The 12,041-nt window shown below is 38.6% G+C and overlaps 1 protein-coding gene across 1 annotated transcript in view; it reads left to right on the top strand.

Moving 5' to 3' along the window:
* Positions 1 to 12,041, top strand: part of ARHGAP18 (Rho GTPase activating protein 18) — a gene marked incomplete at its 5' end in the record, with an annotated part of 65,570 nt that overhangs the window by 31,991 nt on the left and 21,538 nt on the right. Inside the window, 3 exons of the mRNA XM_080342263.1 lie at positions 1,998 to 2,070; positions 7,256 to 7,425; positions 9,623 to 9,788. Coding sequence (XP_080198389.1) covers positions 1,998 to 2,070; positions 7,256 to 7,425; positions 9,623 to 9,788 — 409 coding nt within the window. The remainder of the gene's footprint in view (positions 1 to 1,997; positions 2,071 to 7,255; positions 7,426 to 9,622; positions 9,789 to 12,041) is intronic.

The raw sequence follows: 12,041 nt of genomic DNA, 5'->3' as shown, positions 1-12,041 counted from the left end.
CCTCAGCCCCATCCCTCATTCTTGCTGCTGCCCTTCAGCGCAGTGGTAGCAGTGGTGGAAAGCATGGTGGATTTTGAGAAGATTTAACTTCCTCTTTCCCCTCTAACAGCTTCCTCTCCTTCCACAACTCCTTTCAAATTAAATAGAAGTGAAGTGTCATGAGGGGAGTTTGTAAGCTCAAATGTATGTCCTGGATGCACAACTTCCCTTTCACTGTTCTGCCTTGCATGTGGTTGCACAAGGGATATTAACTCTGTAAAAGCTTTCCGGGATCTGATTTGGAATTGACTATACCTAAGAATTACAAGACCTAATAGCAGAGCAATTTATGTAAAATATCATATAGCTTAAAGCAATAAAATTTCCCTTTCAAGTATGTTATTTCAGTAGAGCACAGGAAATACCGGTGTTCTTGTATTTAAGTTATACATTGTAATGTTTGGAAGTCACGTCACAGTGTTCAGTAGACTTCTGAGTCTCTTAAACTACGTGTCTTGATATTGATACAAACAAGTGATTGTAGCCATTTAAGATATATAAAACAGAAGGTTAGAATACTTATTATGTACAGAAATAACTGAAAAAAATCCTTCTAAACCTGTCTCCTTGAGTGGAGTGAAATAAAATAATGCAAGTGTAGGCACTCAAACCTATACTGCATTCCTTTCTCCAAAGCAAGATAATTATTCAGAAACCTTTGCTCGTGATTATTCACCTGATTTATTACAGAAAGCCCATAGTAAAGTAGCTTCTACAACCTCCCTAGGTAACTTATCTCAGTGCTTTGTTACTCTCCCATCATTAGAAAGCTTTTTATGTGACAAAAGAGGACTGAAGCCATCTGCAGCTGTGTGAAGTCATTCCGGTTTAATAATAGCCTCCAAAAATCCTGTAGCCTCCCTTCACCTGGAGGAAAGCAGGAGGAAAGGTAAAACAATAGTGTTGATGTTTCACATCAATGCAACAATTGTGCTGATGTTTCTACTAAATTTCCTGCCATGTTCCCAAAGAGAAGCTAGACTTTAGGTACCTTGACAGCTTCCCAGTCTGCTTCTACTGCTCTGTGAAATAATAATAATTTTCTGGGCAGTCAGGCTATCTTCTTGCATCTCTGAATATCCCTGATTTGAGAGAATAATAATTGAAAAAAAGTATACAGATTTGTGTTGGTAGGAGGAATCTTTAAAACTTTCCTTTTTTCTCAGTAAGTATAGAGTTACACAGTGCTTGCATAAAATACCGTTAAAAATCCAGCGTGCTAAGCATTCATTGTTGATCTGAGTTACCAAAACCACAACAGAAATAATACATGGGTAAAAACTTATCTGGGTATATGTATACTCATATAGATAAGGGTATAGATTTTCTACATGCTCTGAAATATTTTTTTTTTTTTAATAATAGGTGTTATCCAGTTCATGGAATGTGACAAATCTTAAGACCGGGTAGTGCAGCATTGTAGAAAGGAGAAGGTGGTTCACATCCTTTCCTGCTTTATTGTCTTTTCAAAGTGTCCTTGTTTTGCTGTTGGGAATCTGAGCTGTAATCACGGATATTAATGTCAGGCTGTTGTGCAAAAGGGATGGGATTGTTCTGTAGGGGAGGCAATCATAGAATATTTTGCAAGAGGAAGGAATTTGGATTGAGTCAGTCAATATACTTCCTCCAGATTCCCTTTCCATATCCTTTCCAGTGCAAACTAGGGTTTCAGGTTAAAGACTACATTTTCTTATTCTTTACAACTCTGGAAAATAAAGTCTTATACCCACTTATCCTTTTAGGAAGAGGGGGAATTACTTAATTACTAATTTTTAATTACCTAGATTTCAGATCCCTTTAGACTTTGGCAAAGGGTTTTCTACTGAAACACACAGGTGTGCTTCTGCATACCCCTCAACTACAGGACTATGTGTTTTAATCCTGCACAGAATCAAAAGAGTTTCTGCAACTGTGCATTTGTTTTTTATAGGCATGCATATTTATTGTTCCTTTCTTAGGTCTGTGATGGAAGTGAACCCTCAACTGTGGAAACAAGTGAAAACAGAAATGAAACACAAGATGGAGCAAAAGGTAATGCCAAACAACTCCCTTCTTTTTTTTTTTTCTTTTTTTTTTTTCTTTTTTTGTTCTTTTTTTTTTTTTCTTCACCTTGTGGTCTGTAGGCTTTCAGCTACACAACTGACTACATAGGTCCATATTTCCAGTAACTTTTCAGGGAAAGAAAATGAAGTTCATATGAGGAACCTGTTCTCGCCTGCATGGTTCTGGTATAAAACTTTTAAGTGTGGCTGTAGGTAGTGTCCTTTGACCCATCTGTGAAACCTTGTGTGTTATCAGTGATAATCTTATCATCGAGTCATCTGGGAGAAGTCTCCTCTCATAGCTTATCCTTAGGTCTTTCCTGATCCTTAATTTATACCTTCTGGTTTATCTCAGCTGTGCAGCACAGGAAATGAAGCGATATACATAAGCTCATCAGTGCATAGAAGAGAACAAAACTAAATTGACTATAAGCATCCCAAAAAAGTGAGAACTGGCTATGGATCTGCAGCTCAAAATGAAAGAGGAATAGGAATGGAAGAAAAAATTTGTTTACCCTTTTAAGGAAAATGGAAAAGAAATAGCATTCTGTGTGCGTAGGACTGGATTGTGATTGGATTGTGATGACAAAAGAGTGGTGCAGTACTGAGGGAAGGCCCGTCCCTCTCACTGGAGGCAGGACAGAGCATCACAGAAGTCCTTTGCTGATTCCATAGTTTCAGTTTTGAGACTATGAATTTTGATGAAAGATTTGACAAAGCTTTCTACTGTTCTTCAGGTCCAATAATAGAAGGGTGACTGCCCTGAATCATCTTAGGTTTCTTCAAAGTAGGGGTTGTACCACGTCTGATATACCACCATACTCGTCACTGTAGAGATCAGGATATTAACTGGCAACCGTTTCAGCTGTAAAATATTGCATTGCTATTCTACACTCTTTGTATGTTGGGTTGTTTTGTACTTCCAGTGGACTGGATAGTACATAGGTGTTACACTGAACCCTATAGCCACTTAAATAAGCAGACAAACAGATCAAGTTCCCTACTGCAAGTTACTTATCTGTAATTAAGCCACCCAATAAACTTCTGCTCCAGTTCTAGAATACTGGCCAGTTGTATTCTGGAAAAATTGTTACTTTGAAAACTTTGAAACCAGCAACAGACAATACAGGATGTTCTTGAAAGTTGAAGTGGGAGAGATGAGTATAAACCAGATGAGAAGATCACCAAATCTCTGCGTTTCTAGAGGTGCTGTTAATCCTTCCTTCCCTTCCTCCCTCCCTCCCTCTCAGTAGACCTCTCTCTAACAGGAACAGTAAAAAATTGGGAGGACTGCCAAACTGCTGGTTCAGCACAAGGGAAGGAAGAGATGCCTGGTGTTTGTGTCAATAAACCACACTGTAGGATTCAGAGCTGGAAAATTACCAAGCAATTATTACAGAGTTTTTATCACATCTGGTTCTTGTTTTCCAGTGATCTTGATGAACTCTTCAGAAATGGGAAGTTCTGAAAGGCAAATTCCATATGCTAGAGCTCCTCAGCACAGTTTGCGATGTGGATGGCAAACACACTCTGCTTACATCCTGATACAACATGCAAAAATGGGCTTTGCTCCCAAGATTGGAGCAGGAAGAAAAAAGCCAGTTCAGTTAGCAGTCAAACCACGCAAGTTTGATGGTGTTAAAAACACCGCACCTGTTTGAGTGCTGTGCTGTGATCTTACCTCCAGAATGACGAGCAGATCAGTGTTATGCAGTGAATGAATTCAAGGCAAAAAGAAAATAATGCCTGATGTTTTGGAGATACCAAATATTTATGAAATCTAAATCCAAAGACTTTATTTTAAAATGGAAACCCCCTTTGACAGAGAAGTAGTACCAATTTACCTGGAAAATATTAATATAATCTCAGACATGTATAAAAAAAATCCAAAGCTTAAATTAAGATGTCTTAAAACTGCTAGAGTGATTGACTCTGTTTGGCCCTTCTCCAAAGGTGATGGCTTTGTTCCTAATTTGGTATTTGAATGCTGCTTTCCCAAGTGCTTCTGCCAGACTGATGATAATGGTTTGCCCTTAGAGCATACATCGGCTGTGTGAACCTGTGCTTACTCCTCCTTTCTTGCCAGTCTGACACACTTGGATTCTTGCCTAAACAGTGGAAGCAAACTCAGGGAATAATACAAAACCATTAAGTTTTTATTCACCTGCTCCTGCTGAAACAGAACAGTTCAATGAGTTCCTAAGTTGTTTTTGTTGATAGATTTTTGAGGTAGATTGTTGAGGTTTTTTGGATGGATGCTCACGTACTGGCTTTAAGTGCCTCTTTGTTTCATGTAGGTACAGAATGTGTCCACAGGAAATGAAAAGAAAATTCATAGTCGTGTATTATGCCGTCAAAAGACGTTATCATTTTAACAGTCCGTAACACTCATTAAAGACCTGCAAAGCTAGCAATATGTTCAACAGCTACGAAAGAAAAACGTAATTATCTTTGGATGCCTGTGAAAAGGAGTAAATAACTGTGTTGGTTGAGACATCTCAAGAAATAAAAGGGAAAGAATAAAGCAGCTGAAAAGTTAAATACTTGTTAGCTTAAACAGAGAGGCAGCAGAAGCGCAGGATTAGCTACAAGGGAAGAATGTTACATAAAACCTCTGTAGAAGGGCAACCTCAAAGCATAATGAACTGGCAAATGGATGAAATAATTGCGTGTACCATGTATAATACAAGGGAAAGGAGCTGTAATGTTTACTTCTTGATAGGGAAACAGACTGAAACATGGTTGTATTTTTTAATTAAAGAGTTTGTTTCTGCTTTTTATTTTACATTATAAATGAGGAATCTGTGGCTGGAGTAAGAGTGTGTTAGTGAAAAGATTGCAAAGTTTTATATTTTCTATTTAAAATCTTACGTGGGTTAGCATTTTGGAGAAATGCTTTGTCAGTCAAAAAAAAATCAGCCATTCTAACTTTTCAATTATAATTAAGATATGTCAGCATACCTCCATCGGGGTATACTCTGGGTTCTGTAGCAAAATTACAGAAGCAAGACTGACACTTGCGATATTTCCATGTCCTGTTAAAAAGAAACCCAAAACGTAACCTCCACCCCGTCAGAATTCCCATCATTTGATGTGATCTTTACATAGCACTGTGAACCAAGGACAGGGTCCAAGAGTTATGTAAAATACAGTTCTCACATCCCGACAGACGATGTTTACATTTTTCTATATCACACTTGCATTTCTCTCAGGAAATATTGCATGTAGTTGGCAGAATGCCAAGGCTGCTTCCTCTTACAGCTGCTTCCTAGTCAATGAATGCACAACAACAGGAGCAAAGCTATATGATCAGGAAGAAAATTCCCACCACAGCAACATTTCCAGACCTTTAAAATGCACTCAGCGTTACCAAGACATTTGCTGTACCCAGCACCCTTGGAAGTGGACTGAAATAGGAGCTACTACTTTATTGTTTGTTAACATCAGATCCCTCCCAGGCTGATAGGAAGTATGTAGGTCACATATAGGCCACATTAGCATGACAAAAGTCTTGAGGGGAAGGTGCATTAAACAGTTTACATAATATATACAGATATACACACAGGAGGCGAAAGGTTGAAACCAGGGATGAATTTGACCCTGGATATGTTTGGTTACTGAGGTCTAGTGTATCTCTTTACCAGAAGGACCAGCTCTAGTTTCAGGATCAACTTAATCTTTCGCATGTGCCCCAGGCTTCTTTCGGGGTCTATGGAAAGTGAGCAGAAGCCACTCTGGAAAGAGCAAGTCGTGAGTAAACACACGCAAAATTAGGAAATGTTTTGTTCTACTTCTCACAGTATTGCTTGGTAGAGTCGAAGTGTTAACTCAAGTCCATCCTCTTTCTCGCTGTAAGTGTCTGAGCTTTAGATTGATTACACGGACATGGGAGTGGTTGTGTAAAGCTCTGTGCCCTACCCAAGAGTGGCTGTGGTGGCTGCAGCCACTTACTTGTCTATCAGGTCCCTCGAGTTTGGCCCTGGCAGACTGAGGTCATTTTCAGGACTCACTCTAAAGAATATCAGAGACTAGTCTTGTTTTTGTATCTTTCAATTAGACATAGATAGACTTCAGAAAAATTTTTGAGTTTATGTAATTTTTTCTTTTTTTCTAGCTCGATGCTTTGTATGTTGTTTGGGTTGCGTGCTTACAGTTCAGCACTTTTGCAGACCACTGGAAGTATCCATGCAGAGCAGCACTTCCCTGTTGCCTTCTCTGTTACTCATACTATCTGCAGCCTTTCCCCTGCTTTAAAGTCAAATGTTGCTGTAGCTGTAACTATTTTCTGTAAATTTTTTTTTGGCTTGGCTTAGCACAGTTATTCCAGGCCGCACAAATATTTCTCACGGCAGTGTAAAGACATTCATCTATTATGTTATGCAATATTTTATACCAAAGCATATGCACTGCTCATGGTTCTCCTCAACTCATGGCTGATTGCCTATGACATTAGACTTCTTTTTCAAAAAGCAGAACTAGAACTGCCTCTCCCTTTTTTCCCTCTTCTTAAAAAAAAAAAAAAGTTCTGATTTTGTTTGATTCATTTAAGGAACCAAGAAAGAGAAGTGAGGCCATTGTTGTGTACTTAGTTCTTTCCAGTGTCATGGAAACATGTCCAAACAGTATTGAGGAATCTAGACTCTTCAGACTGAGGTGAGGACAGGAATGTTGGAACAACAGCATGATCTGTGTACTCCCTGTTATTCCAAAATGTTGATGCTTTGGATCATAGAGGAAACATTCTCTTTTGGTTTTGAAATTTTAACAGCAGAAAGAATTGCTGTTTTTGTTGCTGGATGTTACAGTCTTTGAGGCTGGAAAATGTTTGTTGGCAAGAAACTTTTGATACTAAAGCTGTTTGGCTCTGGAAGATGCTGGGAATCTGCTGTTTCTTCAAGGTGGATTGGTTTATCTTTACATAACAGATAAATAGGAGAAAACCCCATGCCTTGGCAGAACTAATCATGAAAAACTACAGAAGATGAACCCTTGTAGAAAGCTAAATTTTCAATTGACATAAAAAAATGCAGAAATCAGTGAATTTGCATCCAGAAAGTCCATCCTTTGCACAGCATTAACTTCCATTAATACTTAGTATTAAACTTATCTGTCATGCACTGAGGGATGCTCAATTGTGCTGCTATTGATTATTGTTTTTTCTACTCTGTTTTCAGGTCCAAAGTTCAGTCTTGGAATGGATGAGCAGAAGAGCCTACTTGAAGACATGCCGTTTTCGGACACTGACATCAATTTGGAGATATCATTTGCAGAACAGGCAGCTAATCTCAAAGACAGCTCCGTAGGCAAAATGTGCAAGGGTGGAGGGGGTGACACTCTTCTCCCGGTAGGTGTTTCTTATATATTGCTCTAATTCTTTGTTTTTACTAGTGGTACTGTTTGGATGATATTTATCTGATAGGGGCTGAATTGTGCTTGGAAGAATGTTGTCAGATCCAGCTTCGTGGAGATAGACCTTCTCAAGGTAACTTATTTTTGGGATCAGTACTCTCAATAACATGGAAGTAACTACTTTTGTGCCTATTTATGTCATTGTCTTTCTGGCAAGATGTACTTTATGTGTAAGGAATAATGGACCAATAATATTAAGCTAGGATAGTGGCTTAGTGGTAGTTGTACTCAAAACTTTGTCTTTACTTCATCTGCTTACAGCCCCTTTTCCTGTTATCTGAGGTGAGATGCTTTACCTCTGTAATGAAAATCTCTGTTGTCATTTAAAAAGGGTTGGTGGATGCCTGCAGAAACCTTGTGCGGTTATCCCATAGGTGAGGGGTGAGAATGAAGAACAGAACAGTCTATAGAAGTCTAAAGTCAAGGGGCGGGAAATTAAAGATTAGTTTGTACTCAGTTTTACTTTCCAACTCTTAAATAAAAATGACTCATTCTAAATGAATTCAAATAAATAGGAAAAAAAATCCTCTAAGGCATTTTTTTGTTGATCCTCAGGCATCTCTTTGAGGATCTCTCTCTAACAGTTCATGAACATGCAGTTAAGTGTGACCTGTGAAACAATGGCTGGTGTGAAAAATGTCTGTGTTTTTTCTAACAGTGTATGCAAACATGTCTGAGTAAACATAGTGTCTGAAGTAATAATGTTACATATTTCTTCAAACACTTAATTTAGATAAGGACATGTGCAGTTCTTCAAATAGTAATTACCTCATGTATTCTAGTTTAAACATTATAAACTAGACATTAATGAATATTTAGAAATGGATTCTAAAGTGTTTGAGTCGCGTTTCTCTAATGCAGCTTTTAACAAAGAAATTATAGCTATTGTCTAACTTCTGTATATATGCATGTATGTGTATGCGTACTACATACTTTATTTATACTTTTAGTGAGGCTTAGGAGGATTGCTCAAAGACATGGCTATGAGTTTTTTCCTTCAGTGGTAGAAGGAGTGGCAAAATGATAGGAAAAGGAAGGGAGTTACCTATTTAAATCTACAGTTTGTACTCGTTGCACCTTCATCATTGGCAGCTATTTTTAAACATACATGTTTGTGCAAGTCAATGAAACTCAAGGTGGGAAACTGACTATAAATACACAATTTGTAAATTGTGTTTATGTTTCGGTATGTGCCATTGTTGTTATCTACCGTAGCCACCAATTCAGCTGTGCTATCGCTGGGTCTGTACAGGATGAGATAATAATTCTGGAGTATAATTTATCTTTCCAAATGGCAGAAAGTCTTGTCAACCTTCCTGCTTTGATTCATGCACACTCCTAATGTCAGGCATGAGCAAGACTCTTACTTAGAAGCCTGCTGGTGAGAGATGGAGTTAGAAAGCCCTATGAGCTGGGAAGTCCCCCCTCTCTCTCCATCTTGATTCCGTTCCTTATATCGGTCTCTGACTGCAGCTTCTGAGCATTTAGTGCCATAAAAATGAGCCATAACTGAGGATCCTCCTTCTCTAAGAAGGGAACCCATTTATTTATATGACAGCCAAATGTGTTATTTTGTATGTGTAAGTGCACAGGGATTTCTGTCTCAATTGTACATGTGTAGGATTGCTCATGGACAGCTATTTCCACCACTGTCAATTGCAAAAGGTTGCACAAGGTGGATGTAGTGGGGTGGGAAGTGGTTACAAGCAAGACAAAGCCAGAATTTTCATGGAGGTGCACAGCGGAAGGACAAGAGGCAATGGACAGAAGTTACTACAAAGGAAATTCTGTTTTGCAAAGAAAAGAATTCCCCATGAGAGCATTAAGCATTCAAATAGACCCACGGAGGTTTTTGGAAGTTTTCAGAATTTGGTTGGACAACACAACAAGCAACTTGATCAGACTTTGAGCAGGTAGTTATTAAATGACCTCCAGAAGTCATTAGGAACCTAAATGCTCCTCTGATTTTAAGATCATCTGCTGCTCAGCCTATTTGGGGGATTCTCCTGTGATTTATTCAGTAACAGCAGGCTTCATGATGAAAGCTTGTGCCCTCAAAGAAGCACAACCTTTGAGCTAAATAATTTGTTATGACTTGGATTATTCACTCTGCTGCAAATCTCTTCTTTTAGAATTTCAGACTGCCAAAGGACAAAACAGGTACCACAAAGATTGGTGACCTGGCCCCTCAGGATATGAAGAAAGTATATTCTTTAGCACTGATTGAATTAACTGCTCTCTATGACATACTTGGGACAGAATTCAAGCAGCAAAAAGCTGTAAAAATCAAAACCAGAGGTGAGTCGGTGTTTCATATTCTGAACCAAATGGGTCTGGTTTAATCCCATGAAACAAATGCATCTGGTTCTTTATGATTTTCCAGCAGAAAAATTGTACTAATATATAAATAATAATGTAGGTCCTGAACAGCATGTGATGATATGCCTTAACTCAAAGCACACTTTAAGCAAGGTCATGCACCTAGTCACTCCAGCTATGGGACTGTGCTCTCCATCTAAAGTTCAAACTCAGGTCAGTCACTCAACAGATAAACCGAGGAGTGAAGAAGGGGAACTATCTTAGTAGTGTGCTGTGCAGGAAGAATTGCTTCACAGAAGTTTGTATGTGCTGATATATTCCCTGGGAAGGCACGTGTATGTACTCTTTTTGGGTATTCTTTTCCTGCTTTTCTGAGGGTAGGTACTATGCTACTTCTACTTGACTTTTTTGCTTTTATTTCCTTTGCCTGGAGAAGCTGTGGTAGTGTTTGTCACCTGCTTTCATCTTCTATCTGGTACAAACTTTTCTGTGTCACATAGGCCTTGCCCACCCAATATGTACTCAGGCCGTAATGGAATTTTTATGCTGAATGACATAATACTAAGTGGAATACGTGGGCTGCTGCAGAGGATGTCGAGACAGCTGCAATGTGTCATTATGCTCTGAAGGCCATGGGAGCACATGTATAATCACAGTGCTTTTCTTGGGAACATAGGACACATGGAAACCAATTTCAAGATGCTAGAGGTTTTCAGGGCTTTGTTTGTTTTCTGTGTTTCTGGCTTCTGCTAAATGCTTTACAAGAGCTTGAAATGTGTTACCAGTTAATCAAGAACCTGCTTTGCCCAGAACCTTGTTGTCAAGGTTCAGTGAATGTGACAGTGCAATAGCTCACTTTAAATACTTGAAAGCAGCAGAGAGGGTTGAAACATATATAGCAAAGTACAATAGATTCTTTAGAATATGGTCTCAGTTTACAGTAGTAGAAAATAACTTTTTAAATGCAAAAAGCATACATGGCAACATCTGTGAAACCTTGATCCCTTAAATGCATTTTCTCCTTGCAGAAGTGCTTCTGGTTTCACTAATAGAGACAAAACACATTCTTCTCTTGTATTTTGGGTCTTAGTTTTAACTGATTTTTTTAACCAAATTTATTGTTAATTGAATTTCACTCATAGCATTATTATCTAAATGACAGGCAGTGATGAAAAACACTGAATTGATAGAAACCCCTGGTTTTACCCAATTTAGAAAAGTTGGAAATGTGTAGGAAATAGACACTGACATGTCACCTTTTTGCCAAACAAATCTGATTTAGCAATGTAATGCCTTCAGTGCCTTGTTCCTCTACCTGATTCTCACCTCTTAACTCCTGAAGTGTTTGGCCAGGTGATTCATACAATGATGGATCTATTGGCTGTTCCCTTTTGTGTCTGAGAATGTGAAGATGGTGAAAACAATTCTTCTGTGGACTGTCGTGGTGTGCCCAGCCTTGCCTTTCTGTTGACCTCCTACAGTTTGCTTATTCAGCTTCCTCCCAGTAGAAGCTTGTACTATTGGCAAAATCTTCAAGGTGATAAAACTATGGGGTGTGGAAATTGAATGCATGTATGATTCTCTACATATTTTATAGAGAGACTTTTTATGCTGACAGAGATATAAGATCTCCCCAGTTTGGCACTGAAACTGATGTTTATTTGACATACATCTCATTCCCTCATGGGCTGACATCTTTTTAGTAATTACAGCTGTTCTGTGCTCAATATTAGCATGGCATCATCCCAAGCAGGAGTTATGTAGTGTTATATGCTGTTGCAGAAAAGTTGCACATACAGCAATTATCAGTACTTCTGACAGAGAAGTTCTATGTCAGCAAACTTTGGGTTAGTAGTTACTAATATAGCTCTCTCTTAATGGTCATTCACTTCTGTTCAACTGGGCCATAAATACCCAGGAGTCCCATTTAGTTGAAGACTAAGGCTGGTTTTGCATCAGGGCTAGATTAACTGAGACTAGATTCCATTTTTCTAAATTTGCATTGCCTTAGCATTATTGCAAAGGCCATTTTCTAACCAAGACTTAACTACACTTTTGCTTTTATTTAAAAAAAAAAAAAAAGGCAGAACACGTTTGGCAAGACAGTGATCTTGCTTTCCTGCCAGTGTTGTATAATGCAAAAGCACAGGAGTTGAAAAGCTCTTCTTTAAAAACCCTCCCAGAGAGAAGTGCTCAGAGTAACTCTGGGTGATAATTACATCTGTCTCATTT

Source organism: Nesoenas mayeri (assembly GCF_963082525.1).
Source record: "Nesoenas mayeri genome assembly, chromosome: 3".
In the NCBI taxonomy this organism is placed as follows: domain Eukaryota; kingdom Metazoa; phylum Chordata; class Aves; order Columbiformes; family Columbidae; genus Nesoenas; species Nesoenas mayeri.
Note: the sequence above shows the minus strand (reverse complement) of the source record. Positions and strands in the feature narration are given on the sequence as shown.